This window comes from Parastagonospora nodorum (genome assembly GCF_000146915.1).
Source record: "Parastagonospora nodorum SN15 chromosome Unknown scaffold_2, whole genome shotgun sequence".
Classification (NCBI taxonomy): Eukaryota; Fungi; Ascomycota; class Dothideomycetes; order Pleosporales; family Phaeosphaeriaceae; genus Parastagonospora; species Parastagonospora nodorum.
Genome location: NW_001884550.1, coordinates 1600583 through 1618651, shown reverse-complemented (window position 1 = coordinate 1618651; position 18069 = coordinate 1600583). Strand labels below are relative to the sequence as shown.

General features: G+C 50.2%; 9 protein-coding genes across 9 annotated transcripts; 3 read left to right on the top strand and 6 right to left on the bottom strand.

Moving 5' to 3' along the window:
• Positions 1-146: 146 nt before the first annotated feature.
• Positions 147-350, bottom strand: SNOG_01842 (hypothetical protein; the record flags this gene model as incomplete). The annotated part of the gene is made up of 2 exons (XM_001792415.1): positions 147-174; positions 223-350. 2 exons carry the CDS (start codon positions 348-350, stop codon positions 147-149), a joined length of 156 nt encoding a protein of 51 aa, XP_001792467.1.
• A 1039-nt stretch (positions 351-1389) lies between these two features.
• Positions 1390-2982, bottom strand: SNOG_01841 (hypothetical protein; the record flags this gene model as incomplete). Its single annotated transcript, XM_001792414.1, has 1 exon — positions 1390-2982. One exon carries the CDS (start codon positions 2980-2982, stop codon positions 1390-1392), a length of 1593 nt encoding a protein of 530 aa, XP_001792466.1.
• Positions 2983-3054: 72 nt separating this feature from the next.
• Positions 3055-4075, top strand: SNOG_01840 (hypothetical protein; the record flags this gene model as incomplete). Its single annotated transcript, XM_001792413.1, has 1 exon — positions 3055-4075. One exon carries the CDS (start codon positions 3055-3057, stop codon positions 3688-3690), a length of 636 nt encoding a protein of 211 aa, XP_001792465.1. The 3' UTR covers positions 3691-4075.
• Positions 3750-4648, bottom strand: SNOG_01839 (hypothetical protein; the record flags this gene model as incomplete). The annotated part of the gene is made up of 3 exons (XM_001792412.1): positions 3750-3912; positions 3969-4111; positions 4166-4648. 3 exons carry the CDS (start codon positions 4646-4648, stop codon positions 3750-3752), a joined length of 789 nt encoding a protein of 262 aa, XP_001792464.1.
• A 120-nt stretch (positions 4649-4768) lies between these two features.
• SNOG_01838 (hypothetical protein) lies at positions 4769-6153 on the bottom strand (the record flags this gene model as incomplete). The annotated part of the gene is made up of 3 exons (XM_001792411.1): positions 4769-5268; positions 5317-5946; positions 5997-6153. 3 exons carry the CDS (start codon positions 6151-6153, stop codon positions 4769-4771), a joined length of 1287 nt encoding a protein of 428 aa, XP_001792463.1.
• A 1654-nt stretch (positions 6154-7807) lies between these two features.
• On the top strand, positions 7808-10294 carry SNOG_01837 (hypothetical protein; the record flags this gene model as incomplete). Its single annotated transcript, XM_001792410.1, has 4 exons — positions 7808-7957; positions 7984-8274; positions 8417-8479; positions 8528-10294. The coding sequence occupies 4 exons, from the start codon at positions 7808-7810 to the stop codon at positions 10292-10294; spliced, it is 2271 nt and encodes a 756-aa protein (XP_001792462.1).
• A 972-nt stretch (positions 10295-11266) lies between these two features.
• On the top strand, positions 11267-12355 carry SNOG_01836 (hypothetical protein; the record flags this gene model as incomplete). Its single annotated transcript, XM_001792409.1, has 1 exon — positions 11267-12355. The coding sequence occupies one exon, from the start codon at positions 11267-11269 to the stop codon at positions 12353-12355; it is 1089 nt and encodes a 362-aa protein (XP_001792461.1).
• Positions 12356-12564: 209 nt separating this feature from the next.
• SNOG_01835 (hypothetical protein) lies at positions 12565-14647 on the bottom strand (the record flags this gene model as incomplete). Its single annotated transcript, XM_001792408.1, has 3 exons — positions 12565-14044; positions 14095-14527; positions 14560-14647. 3 exons carry the CDS (start codon positions 14645-14647, stop codon positions 12565-12567), a joined length of 2001 nt encoding a protein of 666 aa, XP_001792460.1.
• A 925-nt stretch (positions 14648-15572) lies between these two features.
• On the bottom strand, positions 15573-17573 carry SNOG_01834 (hypothetical protein; the record flags this gene model as incomplete). Its single annotated transcript, XM_001792407.1, has 1 exon — positions 15573-17573. The coding sequence occupies one exon, from the start codon at positions 17571-17573 to the stop codon at positions 15573-15575; it is 2001 nt and encodes a 666-aa protein (XP_001792459.1).
• Positions 17574-18069: the final 496 nt, after the last annotated feature.

Below are 18069 nucleotides of genomic sequence, written 5' to 3'. Positions count from 1 at the left end.
ACATCAACGCAAGTATTGGGGTGAACTAACATGACAATGCCTATTTCGACCAAAGCAGGCGGCGAAAACCTGAGCGAATGTCCATCATTACAATTTGTAGCGCAAATGTAGCTAACAGCCTGAGTAGTTTCCCTACCGCCCGTCTTTCACTTTCGCGTCATGTGGGCGGGTCTGCTGTGACCGTTAGCATTGAGGTGTGTGCGGGCTTATGTTTCGTCGTACCTTTGTACCAGATCTGTCTTTGATGTTGACCTCGCGCTGAGGGCGTGGTAGTGTTTGAGCACCTCGATCTTCAAAGTCGTGTCACGTAGAGTTTGGCCTTTTGGAATCCCGTACTTCGACTTCAACATCGTGTAGGTGTTGCATCATCTTCAACATTAAGATCGCGGCGTAGCTGCGGCTTGGGCGTCTTGTTAGCAACCTCTTCTTCTAGACCGGCCTATCACGCATGCATCTTTGCATTGGCTTCACATCCAGCCGCCTTGCAAGAGTTGACAAAATCCTGGTAGTGGTTTTCACGCTTCACAAATTTAATGATTGTGTATCGTTAGTGTGGTCCAAGGCGCACGTAGCTTTGCATCTTTTGCGACTTCCATATTCTTGGGTTTGGAAAAGTGTAATGAGATGCATAGCTAGACTCAAACATGTCTCCTAAATTAGCATAAGTTATCCTTTGTACCGAGGGTGTCAACTACAAACTAATTAGAGACTTGAATGTTGCATTTACTGGCGTCGCACTCCCTTTACATGTTGCCAATGGCAAAACCGAACCTCGTGCATGCGGCAAAAGCGAATTCCCGATGTGAGATGCGCAAAAATCAGGGTAGATGGGCGCATGTGAAGAAATTGTTTCAACGAGGTGATAGCTTTGAGCCGAAGTGGTTTTTGCCGTGCAATGGAAATGATGAGAATCAATTCACTTTCTCGTAATCATCCATACATGGCCGTCTTTCGGCCTTCATAAGACTTCGATTATTCATAGAGGTCTTCTCGTAATTGTCACTGACCAGTTGTTCGACGGTGAGGCTGATTTTGAACTACCTGATGGCTATGGTACATCCAGGGGTTAGAACTGAAACTCTTGGAATGGTTGTTTAGTTCATCGGCACTGTACATCGTGCTGGATCTATGTGGTAACCTGAGACCTTAATGTAGAACACAAAGTCAATCGACACCGTGTTATTGCGCTGGAAACTTCTTCGGGACATGGAGACACGAGCTTTTCGCATTTCCGCGCCCAGAACTTCTCCATCTTCACCATCCATTACCCCCATATTCACCTTGCTAAACCATGCAACTTTCACTGCTAGGGTACAACCTAGTCACCATCATAAAGGTGTTCGTACTGGATCCGAACAGAGCGTTCCACTGCGTGTTCGATGGTGTACCCTATCGAGGACGTGGCATTTTGGCATCTGCTTCATTCGTCACCTCTCGTATCAATCTCGCCAGATCATCCACAGCATCAACCTCGACCAGCATCTTTTTCGTCCCCTGATTGGCAAGGCAATCTCCCCACTCAACCTCCTCTTCCCAGCCCCACTTACGCTCCTCCAGTCCACCGATGACATCGGAGAGAATGATCCTTGTCCGGATGCCAAGACTCTGCGCACCCCGACAAAATGATTCCAAGTTGTTAAAGGTCTCGTGCTTTGGCCACTTCCTGGGCGGAAGCTCGATAACGATTTCGTTGAGTTTGGGAAAGGCTTCTTTCTTCCGAACGACGAGATTTAAAGCGGGCAGTAGGCAGTCGTCTTCGAAGCGCAGAGTTTCGGCGTCGTTGTCAGGTGGAGGCTTGGCTTGGGACTCTGCGCGGCAGATCCATAGCTGTTGCAAGCTGGCAGGGAGCGATTTCCACAGCATCTCTTTCGTCGCACCATCTGCCAAGTTTGCTTGGTTGCTAAAACCTTCGATTCCCCAAATGTAGACGGGCGCGACTTTGAGACGTTTGAGCGCAGTGAATGGCTTGAAATCGCAAGGATATGGTTTCTCGTAATCATTGTCGAATTGATGGGGGTAAAACTTTTCGTGACTCAAACACAGAGCCTCCAAAGTTTGGTGGTGCGCTTGTAGACTTGTCATGATGTCTAGATGGGATATCTGGCACCATGCCCATGCACAACCGATCTCGTAGACCAGCGTCTTGAGGCTACCAGGTTTAGTGGCATTCATCAAGAGTCGAAAGTTGTCGTTGTGTAGTTTTGAGGTCCGCAGCTCAATGTATTCGACTGGGCTCGAGCGGGGTTTCAGTCGAGCAAAGTCTGGACCCGCATCTCCTTCGTGATCACCCATCTTCCATGCATAGATGGAGCGAAGATTTGGCATGTGCATCAAGGCTGCAACATGTACAGGTGGGTTGGGATACTTGTCGTCATCCCCCCTGACCATTACATCAACTTGCGGAGTTAAATGGTCGTCGCGCGACTTGAGCTGGTCAGCAAGGAGTTCGAAGACTGATACGAAGTCGGGGTGGCCATCAGAAAAGCCGGCGTTCATGTCCAACCGCCTCAGGTTCGGAAGACTGACTAGCAGCAATGCAACAATAACGTCCTCGTTCAATCCGGTCTTGATCTTATCGTAGACTGACTCTGCATCTGCTTGATTTAACGCGAATTTGGCAAGCTTGCTTCTCAACAAGGTTTCCAAACCATGAATTCCAACATCTGGCCAGGGACACTCCGGGCCGTCCTCTTCGGCATATTCTGGGTTGGGGCCCCAGGCCTGTTCTAATACAACTCCAGTAACGAGACGAGCATGCGCTGGCGACTTGAGCAGCGTATGTGCTAAGTGAGTAACGTGAGACACGTTTTTGTATGCGTCATTAGACGCGCCTGGGATGACGACTGAATACAAATGGGCGGTTGCAAGTCGGCAGAGCTGTTTTGATACGAAGCATAGCCTCGTGAGGGTCTTGCGCGTGGAGAAGGACACTATGTGGTCGAGGAGCTCTTCTGGCAGCTCGCACTCTGTGGAAAGCGACATGGTGATGGTGATGGTGATGGGAGAAGAGTTGGCTGTTTCGAAAGCATGGGCAGGTTATGTCGACGCGTCGCTATGACTTTTATCAGCCCGCTAGCGATAGACTCCATTTTGTTCGGAGTTCGACTTAGCGAAACATTGGCGAGGCTTTGCTGCCTACTGTTGCCTGCGGCCTGTGATGTCATGTTGTTGAGTGGAGCACGGAGCACTCTTACCCCACATTTACCACTGCATCACGACGCGCACACGGTCACGACTTCAAACCCTAAAACCGCATCTCGAAAAGTCATCACGATGATTTCCGGCATACATCACGTGAATCTTGTCGTCCCACACTCGACCTTTCCCCTTGCGCGCGAATTCTACGGCGACACGCTCGGCCTTACACCACGCGCCGTACCCCATCTCCAACGCGATACACTCGCGTGGTTCGACCTCGGTACATCAGGACAGCAAGTTCACATTGCGATCGGAAAGCCAGCAGACTTTACGCACGCATCATCGCGACATCCATGCTTTAGGGTGGGAAGCGTTGAAGATCTGATGGCTTTGAGGCAAAGAATATGGGAGCACCATGAGCGCGGTGGCGAGGCTGCGCCAAAGGAAGCCGACAAGCCTGGAGAGAAAAATAGCGGTGCTGAAGGCGTGGAATACCCAACGCGTTTCTTTGCCAGAGATTTTGCCGGCAACAGGCTGGAGTTTAGCGTCTAATGCTGATCAGGACGCTTTTCGAGTAGATTACGATATATTTGCACATGATAACATCAACCCTATATCGTCGACCATGCATTGTCAATCGGGACCATGGCGCCGTTGATCATCTTGGCCTCGTCAGACGCCAAAAAGGCAATGCCTCGCGCAACATCATCAACTCCAATCACCGGCACAGGAGTTCCTTCGCTGTCCTTGCCGACATGCATCTGAACGGTCGGGCTGGATCAGTCAGCAGAGGCACACCTCATGGTACTACATCGTGAAGGTGTACTCACAAGAACGTATTGAATCCCGCAGAGTCAAAGTGCTCCATCTGCACCGAGGATGCAATGTTGGTAGCAACACCGCCAGGTAGCACCGCATTGCAGCGAATGCCTTCTTGATGAAAGCGCCATGCAACATTCTTCGTAGCACCGACCTGTTGCACAAGTCAGTCGTTTGTCAGATGTGCGTCGAAAACTATCAAGCATACCAGTCCATGCTTACTTGCGGTGTAAGCAATGCCCGCACTCGCACCACTCATACCCGCCTTGCTCGCCACATTGACAATCGCCCCACTCTTTTGCTCTTTCATGAATGGCAGCACAGCCTTCATTAAGCGTATCGGAACCGTGAGATTGATAGACAGGACTTTTTCCCACTCCTCTTCATGCAGCGTGTCAGCACTGCTCCACCCGTCGCTTACACCCGCGCAATTAACCAAGACATCTACCCTGCCATACTGCTGATTACAGCTCGAGACTGCTTCGTCAACTGCATTCGATGCCGTGAGATTTGCTTGATAGAAAGTAAATTTGTCGTTGTGCTCGTCGGCCAGCTTCTGTGGTATTGAGCCGACGTCAATGCCGAAGACTAAGGCTTGGCGATCGAGGAAGAGTCGCGCGGTCGCGAGGCCAATGCCCGAGCTGCAGCCGGTCACGATGACGACTTTGTTTTGAACAGTTGACACGGACATGGTGAGTGGATTGACGAATATTGGTATGGACGGTCGCTGGAAATCATATTGTTGGAAGACGGTCAATGACGCAATGCCTTGGCGGCCATCGCCGAAGTGCGGCCCGCAATATGATGAACTTCAGCTTCCAGTGCCATCACGGTGGTCACCATCTCCAATCATTGGGTCTTCGCCCATGTAGCTCCCGGCATCACTCTTTTCAACTACTCCGCTGACAATTCTCCGCTTTCGAACCATGAGCTTCGCGCTTAAGTCGAGGAAACAGTACTCATCTGCCGTGAACGTCTTGGGTCGGCCCTTGCCCTGCGGAAACTTGAACTCAAACTCGGAAAGCAGCTTGATCATCATCAACTTGACCATACCCACAGCGAGATGTCGTCCAGGACATGCCTGTCTGCCAAAGCCAAAGTGCATGTAATCCTTCTCGGGCATGACAGCAAGATGTTTGTCGGTATCGCCTGTTTCGTACCGCTTGCGATACCAGCGCATAGGGTCAAACTGGTCCGCCGCTGGATCATTGTACACGATGTCTCCCTTACTGCATGCAATGCGTGTTCCAGATGGTATGTGTGTGCCATCTTTCAGACTGATAGGGACCAGTGCGTGTCGTTGATTGACGACTATGTCTCGTCAGCTTTGAATGCTTTCTTCGGCAGAACTTCACATACGCAGGAGTGGAGGGCTCATTCTCAAGCTTTCCGCCAATGCGCTATCCATTTTTTCCAGACGAGGCAACCACTGCTCTGCGCCAATGCCCGCCCGCTCTCCAAATCTGCCCAAGTCCTTCTCAATCTCTTCAATCTCTGTTCTCAAAACAACAACCCAATCAGGATGTGCGCAAAGGTCGAAGAGTAGATTGGAAACTGTCGTGGCTGTGGTGAAGATGCTAGCAAGCGTGAGAAAGGCCTGGCGATGCGAATGTTGCTCGACCGTGCTGTCCGCCTCAGCATTGTCAATCATCCAATTGAGCAAATTCTCTTCTTCCGCTACTTTCTCGCCGGCTGCTCTTCTCTGCACAACGTCCTTGTGTCTCTCCACCAATGGGCCAACGATTGCCGTGGACGTCCTAAGAGCCTTGGCAAGCCTCCAACGGAGCGGTAGTAACGGAGCAATGATCGGATGCAAAACTTTTGGAATTTTGCGAAGGATATATGCACAGGCGAAGAAATCGATGCTGAAGCTGACGGACAGATTAAGCCATTCACGGTTGCGACATGCTGATTCTCCGAGGAACAATCGAGCCGTTACACGCGATACGCTCATTCGAAGCGCGTGCTGTACGTCGACTACTGCCCATTCTACAGCGCTTTGTCAGTTTGAGTCTTTCAATCTTACGGCGATGTCGTACCTTGAGGCTGCGGCATGTCAATGGGCCAGGCATGATCCAGCTCGTTTTGTGCTACGTCGAGGTATTTAGATAACGAGGGATTGACCTTTTGCAGTAAGACACGGAATTGGAGATCGGATTGCGTCATGAACTCGCTATATGTCCATTTTGGTACCATGTTCTACACAGTCAGCAGTTACACTCACGCTGCATTAACGCTCATACCCCAATATGTGCGTGGACTCCACTGAGTTTACTTGCAGGATAGTGGCGCAATTCGTCCAGGAATTTGTTGGGAAAGACAGTCAAATCCATGTCCCAGCGGCGCAGCACGAATGGCCTGTCCTTCCACTGGTCCAAGTCAGCACAGCATATTGTGATTGGAATGTGCTTGTGACCTTCAAACTCCCACTAGCAACCAGTGCTTTGGCATTCAAGATAAACCTCGCACGTAGAAAGAGCGTTGGCTCTAGCCATGACGAGTACCCATGGTATACTGCACTGGTCACAGCCGGTTCTTTCTCGAAAAGAGGCTCCAAAGCCCAGGCTACACAAACAATCAGGAAGATGGTTTCCCTGGGTGAAAGATTAAATGTTGTGCTGCGAATGTTGTCCAGGATCTGCCTCGATAAGCCAAGCTGTGGAGGCATAAAAGATGACGCATTGAAGCCAGCGCTTACGGAAAATCGACCGAGAGATTCCATTTCTCTTACGGGGCAGCATGGAGAGGAACGGGCATCGTTTTCAATCGGGGAGTCGGAGGTGATGGTCGCTTACATGTACCTCGCCCCGCGCTCGCATGTCAGATTACCGATATGAGTTCGCTCGCGCATATGACAAGGATTAATTGTAACCCGAGCGCTAAATATCAGCAGCAATGCACCACTTGTAGGCTTCCACCTGTGACACACTTCCGAGTCCGTCTGACACGCTTTTCCGTACGGTACTGCACGCATGCCCGCTTCCTTTGTCATTGAAATGGTTGCCAACGGTCAGACGGGCATAGCCGCCCGGCAATTAAAATATCGGGATCAAAAGTCTCATGCATCAGCAAATCGGCTTACCGGTATTTCAGTAGATCCTGGATTAAAAGATTGTCTCTTCACCTTGGGTCGTCGTCTTCATTCCTACACTTTCTGTTCTGCTGCAACCATTCGAATCTTGACGCAGTCATGTATCGATCCATCTCCGAAGAAGCATGGGCCCTGGTCCATGCAATGGCTTCCGATAGCAAAACTCCCCACGGTTTTGGAACCATGTCGCCCGCCGCTTACGACACGGCCTGGGTAGCTATGACGCAGAAGAAGGACAAATACGGGGTTCTAAGACCACTCATCCCGGAAGCCTACACTTACCTTGAGAATACGCAGTCAGAAGATGGATCTTGGGCAGCAGATGTATCAACCACGGATGGAATCGTCAACACTCTTGCCGCTTTGCTGGCCCTGAAGAAGCGAGAGCGTAGACAAGCCGATGCGTTGAGGGCCAGTCAGAACCGTTGTATCGCGGCAGTGCAGGCACTTCGCCGGCTACTGGATGACTGGGACATGGGTACCTCAGACAGAGTAGGAATGGAGCTGTTGGTACCCAATCTTCTTCGGCTACTAGAGGAAGAAGGGATAAAATTCGAATTTAGGTCGAGGGAAGCACTGATGTCCTTGAATACTGCAAAGTTGGCACGGCTGGGATCCGCTCTTTCTAGTTCTAAACCCACGACCTTGACGCATAGTTTAGAGGCCTTTGTCGGAACTCTCGATTTTGACTCGGTTAAGCGGCACAAGATGCCGAATGGTTCCATGCTTGCTTCGCCATCTTCTACTGCCGCCTACCTAATGAACGCCACCGAATGGGACGATGAGTCAGAAGCATACCTCCGCATGGTTTTCGAGCGACAGTCGGAAGCCGGCCACAAGGGAGGATTTCCTTCGGCGTACCCAAGCACCATCTTCGAAACATCATGGGTTCGTGTCGCGATGTCAAGTGTTAGCCATGGATGCTGACTTTTCAGGTTTTGAACACTCTTCTCCAGTCTGGTTTTGACAAGGACGACTTTCTGCTGGCTGATGTTCGAAGCTTGACGACGCTGCTCGAGACGGGTATCAAGCAGGGCCAAGGCACTGTCGGGTGGGGTATGCGTGAAACTTCGGATCTAAAGCTCGGTGCACTGACGATTTCCAGCCCCAAATTGCCTTCCGGATGCGGACGATACTGCAAAGACTATCTCAGCGCTGCATCTCCTGGGCTGGGACCAGGCAGCGGAGCCGATGATTCAGTCTTTCGAGGCGGATGCGTGCTTCATGTGAGTACCCGTAGACTGATAGGCTTTTCAAGCTAATGGCGTAGTACGTATGAAGGTGAAAGGAACCCTTCAGTCAGTGCAAATTGTAATGTGCTTTCATGCTTTTTGCAAACAGCCACGGCCTGTGGTGCATACTAAGCAGATTTTGAAATGTGCAACGTTCATCACAAAGACCTGGAGTGAAAATAGTGGCCCCGACAAATGGGTGAGTTCTCAGATTCGCAGGCAACTGTAAATATTGATGGCGCTGCAGCATACTTCCGCACGATACTCAACGATGCTCCAAGTGCAAGCATTTGTGAGGTTCCTAAAGAAATGGTCAGAGGATGAATTCGACGTGGAAGCCATACCCAAAAATCTTGTGTATCAAGATGTTCCACGAATGCTGCTTGACATTTTAGCGCATACGATGAATTCTCAAAAAGATGATGGATCGTGGGAATCGAAGCGAGAGGTCACTGCTTATGCAATCCTCACTCTCACGCCTTTACTGAGTCTACCCTGGGTCGACTTCTTAAAGCCTGAGTGCACCGCATGTATATTGCGCGGCAAAGCCTATCTGGAGAACCATCGCAAGGAGTGGCGAGAGGCTGAGCGTATCTGGATTGAAAAGACTGTCTACGGCTCCCCCAACCTATCGCAAGCGTATTGCTTGGCTGCAATGAAGGTCGTCGTCCCTACTACGATTATCTCCGCAAAGATATGCGACATGTTTCCTCTAGAGATGACGAAGAAAATGGGCAAGATGGCGAGCTTCTTCGCTAAAGTCCCTCCGTTTCCTTCCGCACCCAACTGGAAACTGCAGTTGTCCTTGCTGCAAAGCGCAAGTTATTCAGCAGCCCTGAAAGCTCATCGGTACAGCATCTTTCCGCCACTCATGGAAGCCAGTGATGAAAAATACCAAAACTACATCCCATTCACTTGGATCGGATGCAAAGATCACCTGTCCACGCCAATTACTCCGAAATGCTTGTGGGACATGATGTTGGTGTCCATGTACAACTTCCAAGTCGACGCGTTCATGGAAACGTCGGCCAGGGATTGCTATGCTGGCAGACTCAACGATTTGAAGGGCTTAATTTGCGGGTTATTCAGTGAAGACTCTATGGGATACGAAAGCATGACGAAGTATGAGCACGCGACGACACCAAAGAAGATGACGAATGGCGTCAAGAATGGCGTCGGGAATGTCGGGCAAAGTGGTCGAGAAAATGGTATCGCGAATTGCAATGATGATTACGCGATGGAAAGCAACGGCGAGAACGGCCATACTAATGGATTAACTGATCAGGATGAACATGTGAAGAAAGTCCTGACCAAGTTCGTCAATTTTGCGCTGCAGCACCCAAAAGTCCTGGCAAGCCCTGCGCCAATGCGTCAATGGCTAGCTCACGAGCTTCAAACGTTCCTACTGGCCCACATCACACATATGGAGGACTGCGACTCCCTTGCCTTCTCAGCCAGCTCCGGTGCCAAAGCCATCACGTGGAGCAAACCACGGACAACCTTCTTCAAATGGGTGCGGACAACATCTGCCGACCACACCAGCTGTCCTTACTCATTCGTCTTCTACCTTTGTCTCATTGGAAATGGTAGCAATTGGCTGGAAATGAGCATACAAAAACGCTATGCTCTCGAGGATGCCTGTCGTCACCTGGCCGCCATGTGCCGACAATACAACGACCTAGGTTCAGTTTCACGAGACCAAAACGAGGGTAATCTTAATAGTGTCAATTTCCCAGAGTTTTCCAGTGAATACGGTGATGTTTCGGCAGCATCGATCGACACTAAGAGGCAAGGTTTATTGGCTGTGGCAGAGTACGAGAGCCGTTGTTTGGGCCGCGTGCTGGGAGAACTGGAATTGAGCATGGATGCAAGGCTGATGGAGAAATTGAGACTGCTAATTCAGGTAACTGATCTATATGGGCAGATATATGTGGTACGCGATATTGGGATTAGGCGCGAGGAAGAAGGGCCGGACAGAGGTGTGATGAAGGGCGTCGCACTGCAGTGGACATAGCTGCTCAGCCTTGGTATCAAAAGAGTCTTTCTTCTCCACACAGGAGCCAGATTACTAACTTTGTACCTGACAAGGAAGAAATGGCAATGCTTTGCTCTCGTCAAGTGCTTCCTGGACAACAACGTGAGGCTGAATGAGCCTTACACCGAGACTTAGCGTCACTATCCGAAGTTTCGGAACTCCCTGAATCTCTTTTTAATGGTCTCTATGAAAGCGGGCTTCGAAATGATAATGATCTGTTGGAACATGACTATGTGCATTGTCTTCATCCAACCTACTGTGTATGTGTCCTAGCTGTCTTTGCACGTTACGGGAGACATCTTGCAGCTTAAGTTGCAGTTACATTAGCACGAGCTGGAAACCGAAACGCCCCAAAGCATCTGCGGACCCTGTCTCAAGCTATTAGTCCGCTCTAGACGCAGCCTAGTGAGTGCTGGTACACTGCGACCTTGAGACTCTCAACACGACTCCGAGGTTGGTAAGCACATTTCTTGAGAAGCTTGAGTAAGAAGACCGGATTACGCACGGAGACATACGCCCAGAATTAACGCATCACAATGCTTTGTGAAATGTTCTTTATCTGGTTCGGCAATAATTGTATCGTTCCGGGAAGAGAAGTGAAACAATTCTGCTCGAGCAGAACACGCCAAGCGATCTTCGGCCAAGTCGCTCAGTGCTTGGCGTTGTCATCATAAGCTTCAAGCTGAAGGTCGATTAAAAGATGGCATTGGCATCTGCATTGGCGCTTTGTTGCCGCGCCACTCAAACTCAGCTCGATATCTCATATTCTGTAGACCAGCGCAGAACCAAGACTTGCACTACGCGTCGATGTCCACTCGGCAGATCCCTTACGATGACCATCGAGAATTCCAAAATACTTTAAAACGCAGTGAGAGGCTATCTGTACAGAATTGCTCATCTTTGTTTGTCGGTCCTCTTCTACGACTATCTTGAGCAGGACACTCACACGCTATGCGTCTTCAAGGAACACTCCGATATGCGACCGAATACATCGGGTTCAAGATCTTCATCACTATATGCATTATCCTTCTTGCCGCACAGCTCTATATTATCGCCCATCCCCACGAGCCCAATCGTGCTTTCTCCAACCCTGAACGTCCATATGTTCCCTCAAACCTCATTTCTCACGGTGGCACTCAATGCATACCCGAGGTTGGACATCACATGATTGCTGAATCTATCGAAAAGCATTCATTATGCAGGAGTCATTCTCCATTTGTAATCGGACGAGCACGTATCGGCGTGGTGACAGCACTTTTCGGGGACCTGCAGGAACATTATCAAAAGGCTTTCCAGACGCACATGCTTCATAGTCTAATACATGGAACCATAGTGCATGTATTGTGCGACTCCATCGTAGACGGCCTTTGGAACAAGCCTGCTTTCTTGTTGAATCTACTCATGCACGAAATGCTAAAGCCAGCAAAAGAGCGACTGGAATGGATCATGTGGGTCGATCGCGACACTCTGATTCTCGACCAGTGTCATCCAATTTCGGGCTTTCTCCCCCCGGAATCTTCACGCTTTGGCGGATGGGGGGAGCGCTCGACAAACTTGGATCGCAGAGAAAAGAACGCAACGCATCTCCTAGTCACCAACGACTTCAACGGCTTGAACAATGGTGTCTTCTTGCTTCGTGTAGACAGCTGGGCTATCGAACTCTTCAACTCTATCCTTGCCTTTCGCCATTACAATCCAGGGGTTGAGCTAAAGTTTACCGAGCAGAGTGCCATGGAGCTGGTCATCAACGAGGACGGCTTCAAAGAACACACACAGTTTGTTCCACAGCATTGGTTCAACGGCTACCCAGAAGGGGGCGCACGCAAATTTCGGGACCGCACGGATGGGAATGGACTCGACGAGGAGCATGTCAGACGCGGGGACTATCTAGTGCACTTCGCTGGTAGACCGAAGAGGGACGAGATCATGACTGACTGGCTTAATATGGTGGAAGAATTACCTGATGTTTGGGAGTACAGCACCGTACAGAGAGATATTTCAACCGACGTACTGAGGTTTTGGAGGGGTCTGGGGTATTGAATTACCCACTTTGTCATCCTATTGAAGTCTTCTATGCACTGGTCAAATTACCGCTCGACAGAGTTGTTCTCTCTTTTTGCATATATCATACAATGACTAATTACATTAATATTGCTTATAATATTTTATCGTTGACGGCAGGTGATACGCCACGTTATTGAAAAGAAATCGAGTTCGCTCCCCGAAAGCGCATCATGTGATAAAAAAGCCTAGATAGGAGTAGCGGCACTGAAACTGGGGGTCACAACGCTGGGGCTTGGTGTTTCAACACTGGGCATCGGAGTCAGTGAGCTAGTTGCCTCGTCCGAAATGGAAGATGAAGTAGGTGCATCTACAGGGCAGGCTCCTCCGGTGAACAGTCCAAGTTCAACCTTAAAATTGTCCGCCGTGTCTGGTTGCGTAGTTTTTTCATCCCCAAATAAACGATGCGGGACGTTCACAACTGCCTGATCACGAAATCCAGTGAATGTGCGCACCGGCTGGGTCGGAAATCCTCCGATACACTTCAAAACCTGCTCGCCTTCATAGCCCGGAACGCTCGTCTTGACGACGCAAGCGACTGGGTATGCATTTGCAAAGTTGTCGGCAAATCGGAGCCATGCACCAGTGCCGCGTGAGTATCTTGTGATTTGGGGATATGCCAATCCTGGAGTGGTTACCATCAAGATGTTGTCCGTGCCGATGGCGAATCGCATGACATGGGTTATACTGCCACCCACGATGGAGTCCACGCTGATACCACCACCACCCCCGATATTGTTTGATTTGATGACGAAACCAGACGAACTGACACCTGGAGTGAGCACTTTGAGACAAAAGTTTGCAGGCGGAACGACGTCAGAGGTTGGTGCCGGTGGAGGGGTAGATAACGGGCTCATCGAAGTTGGTGTATCGAGAGATGACGACGTCATTGTCGCAGTGTCAGTGCTGACCGCTACATGTGTTAGAGAAGGGGTAGAGCTAAACGAGCTCATCGACTGACTCTCAGAGGCAGACGATGTTGAAGAAGCAATGTTGCTCATAGTGCTGATGGTGGGTACGCTGTCGCCCGTGACCGTCACGGTCACGGTTCCAACTGTTATGGAAGCAGTCACTGTAGTGGTTGCTGTGATTGTTGGAATAGGCGGGTATGTAAAGTCAGGACCTCCACCAGTAGCCGGAGCCTGGCGACGGAAATTCGAGCAGTCACCGAGTGCCGAATCGCAGCTTCTACCACAGTATGACGGGCCACTTCCGCACCACCCGTATTGACTGCAGCAGTTTCCAAAAGCCGAGTTCTTGCACGTTTGACCCGTGGAGCCGCCACATTTGGCATCCTTGGACACCTTGAGCGACGGTGAAGAAGGCGTAGTGCTTGGCACAGCCTGGTCCTTGCAATTACCAAAGAGAGGGTTGCACCCAGCATCGCAGTAACTTGACGAGCTACCACAGTAGCCATATTTGCTGCAGCAGTTGCCGAACTTTGAACCCTTGCAAGTGACCTTTCCGCCACACGAGCCGTCCGTCGAAACCTTGAGCGCTGAGATGGGAGATGCTGATGGGCTTGAAAAAATGGATGACAATCGAGTCGATGATGAAGAGGTCTGAATCGCAGAGGATGATGATGCAGGCGAGGCGTTGCAGGTACCGAATGAGAGCTGACAGCCTGCGGTACAAAAGTCGCGGTTTCGGCCGCACCAGCCATTACGACTGCCATGATCAGTTTGATTCGGACGCGGATAGGATATTTAGTAACTTACCTACAACAGTCTCCCCACCTCGAGCCCTTGCAAGTGTATCCAGTCTTGCCACCACATGTCGCATCTTGAGAAATCTTCAGAGTTGGGACAGAAGATGCGCTAGTAGATGTTCGGGTTGTCACAGTAAAAAGAGTGCTAAGTTGGGTGCTTGAAGACGCGCTAGAGCTCTGTGTTGCACTCGATGAGCCAGATATTGATACACTCGCGCTGCTGAATGAGGAAGATGAGCTGCTCTGCGAAAGTGGGGAGCTTGACGCTGATGAAGAGGAAGAAGAGCTCGAGGCACTACTGCTCATCAAGTCGGAAGGTGACGACGAAGCAATAGACGACAGGCTAGTTGTAGACCCAGCACTGGCCATAGAAGTGGGAGTAACACCAATGACTTGCGTTGCTGTTGCAGTAACAGATGTTGTCGTGGTAACCGTACTAAGGACTGTACTGGTAGTCGGCTTCATGACAACGAACCTGCGTGCTTCAAAAGCAGCAGGTGTTTCCGTTGCTGGAAGAGCAGGATTTTCGAAAGTGAGCGTATACGTGGCTGCGGGCAAGTCATTGTTGATGCAAGTAGGGCAGTCAAGACGCGTGTATTGTGTCGATCCGGACAGAATTTTGCATGTTCTGGTTATGTCGCCGTTAACGATAAGAGGCGTGTAAGCCGACGCCGTGGAATATGTGCATTGCTCGTTCGTAACTGTGCTAAATCAACTTCTTTGTCTGAGTTTCTGGTTGCATGAAGACAGTACACGGAATGGCGGTAAATGAACCCTGTAAGGCAAGATAATTAGAATTGTCTCTTGCAAACGCAAAGGTTGGTTCGGCTCCGTTGGCTGCTATTGCTAGCTGAGGTGAATCGAACCGACATGGAATCGATGAAGCAGTGCCCATTGTGACAGAATTTGGAAAGCTACGATGCCTTGAAAGTTATCGATGCCATATGCTTATATATACGTGGATGAGACTATAGTAGCCATACTGATTCCCTGCAGCTCTCAAACCTCATTTCGTTTCCTTTGTGGCTTTACAGAAACTAAGCAAAAGCGAAGCTTTGAGAGCATGCCTACTACAGATCTGGTACCGTAGTAGCCTGATGAAGAATAACTTCATTCTTGGGAGTGGATATTGCATTCTGTGGCGTGCTGAGAGCACCTGAAAAAAAAGTTACAAGGCTGCTTCTAAGTGCCCGCGAGAGCGAGAGACGGCTCATCGTAAACATCCAGAGCTACCACCATCGAGCAATAGGCGGTTCGCTAAACTGTGTGGAGGTTAGTGAAGGTACGGGGGGCGGGCTAAACCGCGCCACGACCCCTGAGCTGAGAAAAATGCCCCGCGTGCACGTGGCGGGTTCTCTAACATCACGACCGCAATGACTCAGTTGAAGACTGGATGATAGAGCGCCGAGTGTGCTTGTTTCTTCTTAGAAGCCGGTATCGAATCAAGGAATTCAGGAGCGTGGGGCTACTACAGCTGAACAATGAATACTACAGCTTCGAGTCTGGGGCTCCTCGTTGCGGTCCGAGGAAAATCCTCTTGTCCATCTCCACAGTCTCGCTCCAAGTCCGACTTAATGCATGTGTACCTGATTGAAGCGCCTTTGATCCTACCCAGCGCTTCACAATTTCTTCTGCGAAAGGATCCGGGCTGACTGTTGCGTCGTACAAGAGAGTAGTGCTGCTCACAATGACTTCGATGTGATCGAGTGATTCCCTGCCACGGTAAAGAAGCTCATCTTTCCGCGCTCCTTGAACCACGTCGATTAGGACCTGCAATCGCCTCCTGATGCTCTCAGCTTGAGTGGCGAAGATGAAGCCGCAGTGTTGTAGCACGTCCCGTACCCACGGCGCGAAAATGCTAGTCAACACATTGCCATCGCCCAAGCGCTTATCAAGAAGCACTCGTACGACATCTTCAGCCATTACGCTGACTGTGCCTTCCCAAATAGGATTGACAAGATTGTCGCGATAAATTTTCGCGATGTTCAGGAGGCCGCCGTCCTCATTGTTCTCACAGTAGCCAATCCCGCCAAGACACTCCATGCATTGTCTCAGACCATGTACAGAAGCTACGGTGACTTGAGCCTTCATTACTGGAAGAATCAGTCGAAGAAGAGCAGCGACGTGCGCCTTGTCTCGTGGTATCAAATTCGCAGCTCTGGTGTTGGCGACCATCTTGTCCCAATCCTGCTCCAAGGAACCTTGCAACGCAACGCCTAGAAAAGCAAAGTGCGCAGCGGCCCAGTACTTTACTGTCTCGTCGGCCATCCATTTCAAATGCGCTGGGTTATCTTGGAGTAGACCACCACGCACTTTGCGAACTTTGCTGTACGCACGACAGATGGCTAGACCCCTGGACCAGCTTGCAACACTGCCCGCTCCCGTCGATAATCTAGTAATATTCAGGATAGCAGAGATGTCTTTTACACCTTGCCCTTCGGTACCAATCAACCAGCCACGTGCACCGTTGAGCTCAAGTTCAGCAGTGGGCAAAGACTTTGTGCCGAGCTTGTTCTTAAGTCGCTGAATCCGGATGCCATTCAATTCGGTCGGTGGCGGCGCTTGCTCGTTGGTTGCGGAAGCGCCTTCTCCTGCCCTTCTTCTCATGGGTATGTAGAAAGCAGAGAGTCCCCCTTTTGATGTGCGTGCAAGGAGCACCGCCATTTCGGAATCAGTTGCACTGCTGAACCATTTGAAGCCGTCAATTTTCCACGGGCCAAGTGGCATTCCTACCGCATCAGACCCTCGTCCAGCTTTCTTTTCTTGCTCGAGATATTCCTTCGACACGCGATGCGCAAATGTTTCGGTTCCAGATACATCGCTGCCTCCTGCCCTCTCAGTCATCCATTGTCCGCTAGTCCAAGCAAAATTGGGGTCGCGGCTAGTCAGTCGTTCGTAGGCTTCTGTGAAAACTTTATTACGGCCAGGCTGGTCTCCTTCTGGATCGTTCAAATGCCTTTTTAAGAGCGTGGCAGCACCGTCTGTCATGCTCATTGGACATCCAGTCATTGTTCCCGTGGGACTCCAGAGATGGTTGAGGACAAAGGCATGGATACGTCGGTTGAAGCTCGTGTGCGATTGCTCATACGCGACCGCAACTACGCCTGCCTCGTACCCAATTTCTTTCAGCTTCTGCCATCCTGTCGTCGTCCATAGAGGGTCATTGTTGTTCTCTTGGCCAAATGTTGTAAATGGACGTAGTACGGGATGATTTGTCTCGGCATCAGTAGCGTGGACGAGGACGGTTGGATTCAAGGATAGACGAGCAATTTTGTGTGCATCCTTTTCGACTTCGGTTGTATTTGGTGGGAGATATAACTTGAGGATTCTTGTAGTGATCGGATCATCGGACGCATTTTGGCCGTCCGCATAGCGTGCTTTGAGATGCGACGGCAATGCATGGATTGATGTGTACTGCGGCTGCAGTTCAGGAGAAGCTTGGAAAAAGCCCGAAGTTGATGAAGACGCTGCTTGAGGTGGTTGCGTCATGGTGGATCGTTTTGCGTGTATCCCCATTCAATACCAACTTCCTTTTCCACAGACAATGCGGTCTCTAGGAGATGCATGTCGTGTTGTGGAGAGATGAGTGAAGTCGGTCACTTCCTCGGCCCATTCCCCTCAAAACGGACCTCGGCGGAAAAGACGCTAAGCTAGTTAGTTACAAGCTTGTGCGCTATCTTCGGACCCTCAGCACCACGCAACCTTTGGAAGATCACGACCTTTGCACAAACTTAGAAGTCAATACGCATAAACCATAAATAACATGTCAATCTTTATTCTTCTTTCTTGTGTTCTTCACGCACCCTGCACGATGCTTGAGCGCTCTGGGGCAAGGGAGCCAGGTGGCAACATGGAGAACTAGTGCAAGGTCTCGAAGACGCTGAACAATGGTCACGTACGAAGTACAATTCCTGCAATTTCACATTACACCTGGGTCGCGCTCGCGCATTGATATGACAGTCATGTAGCATTCATTTTTTGCCTT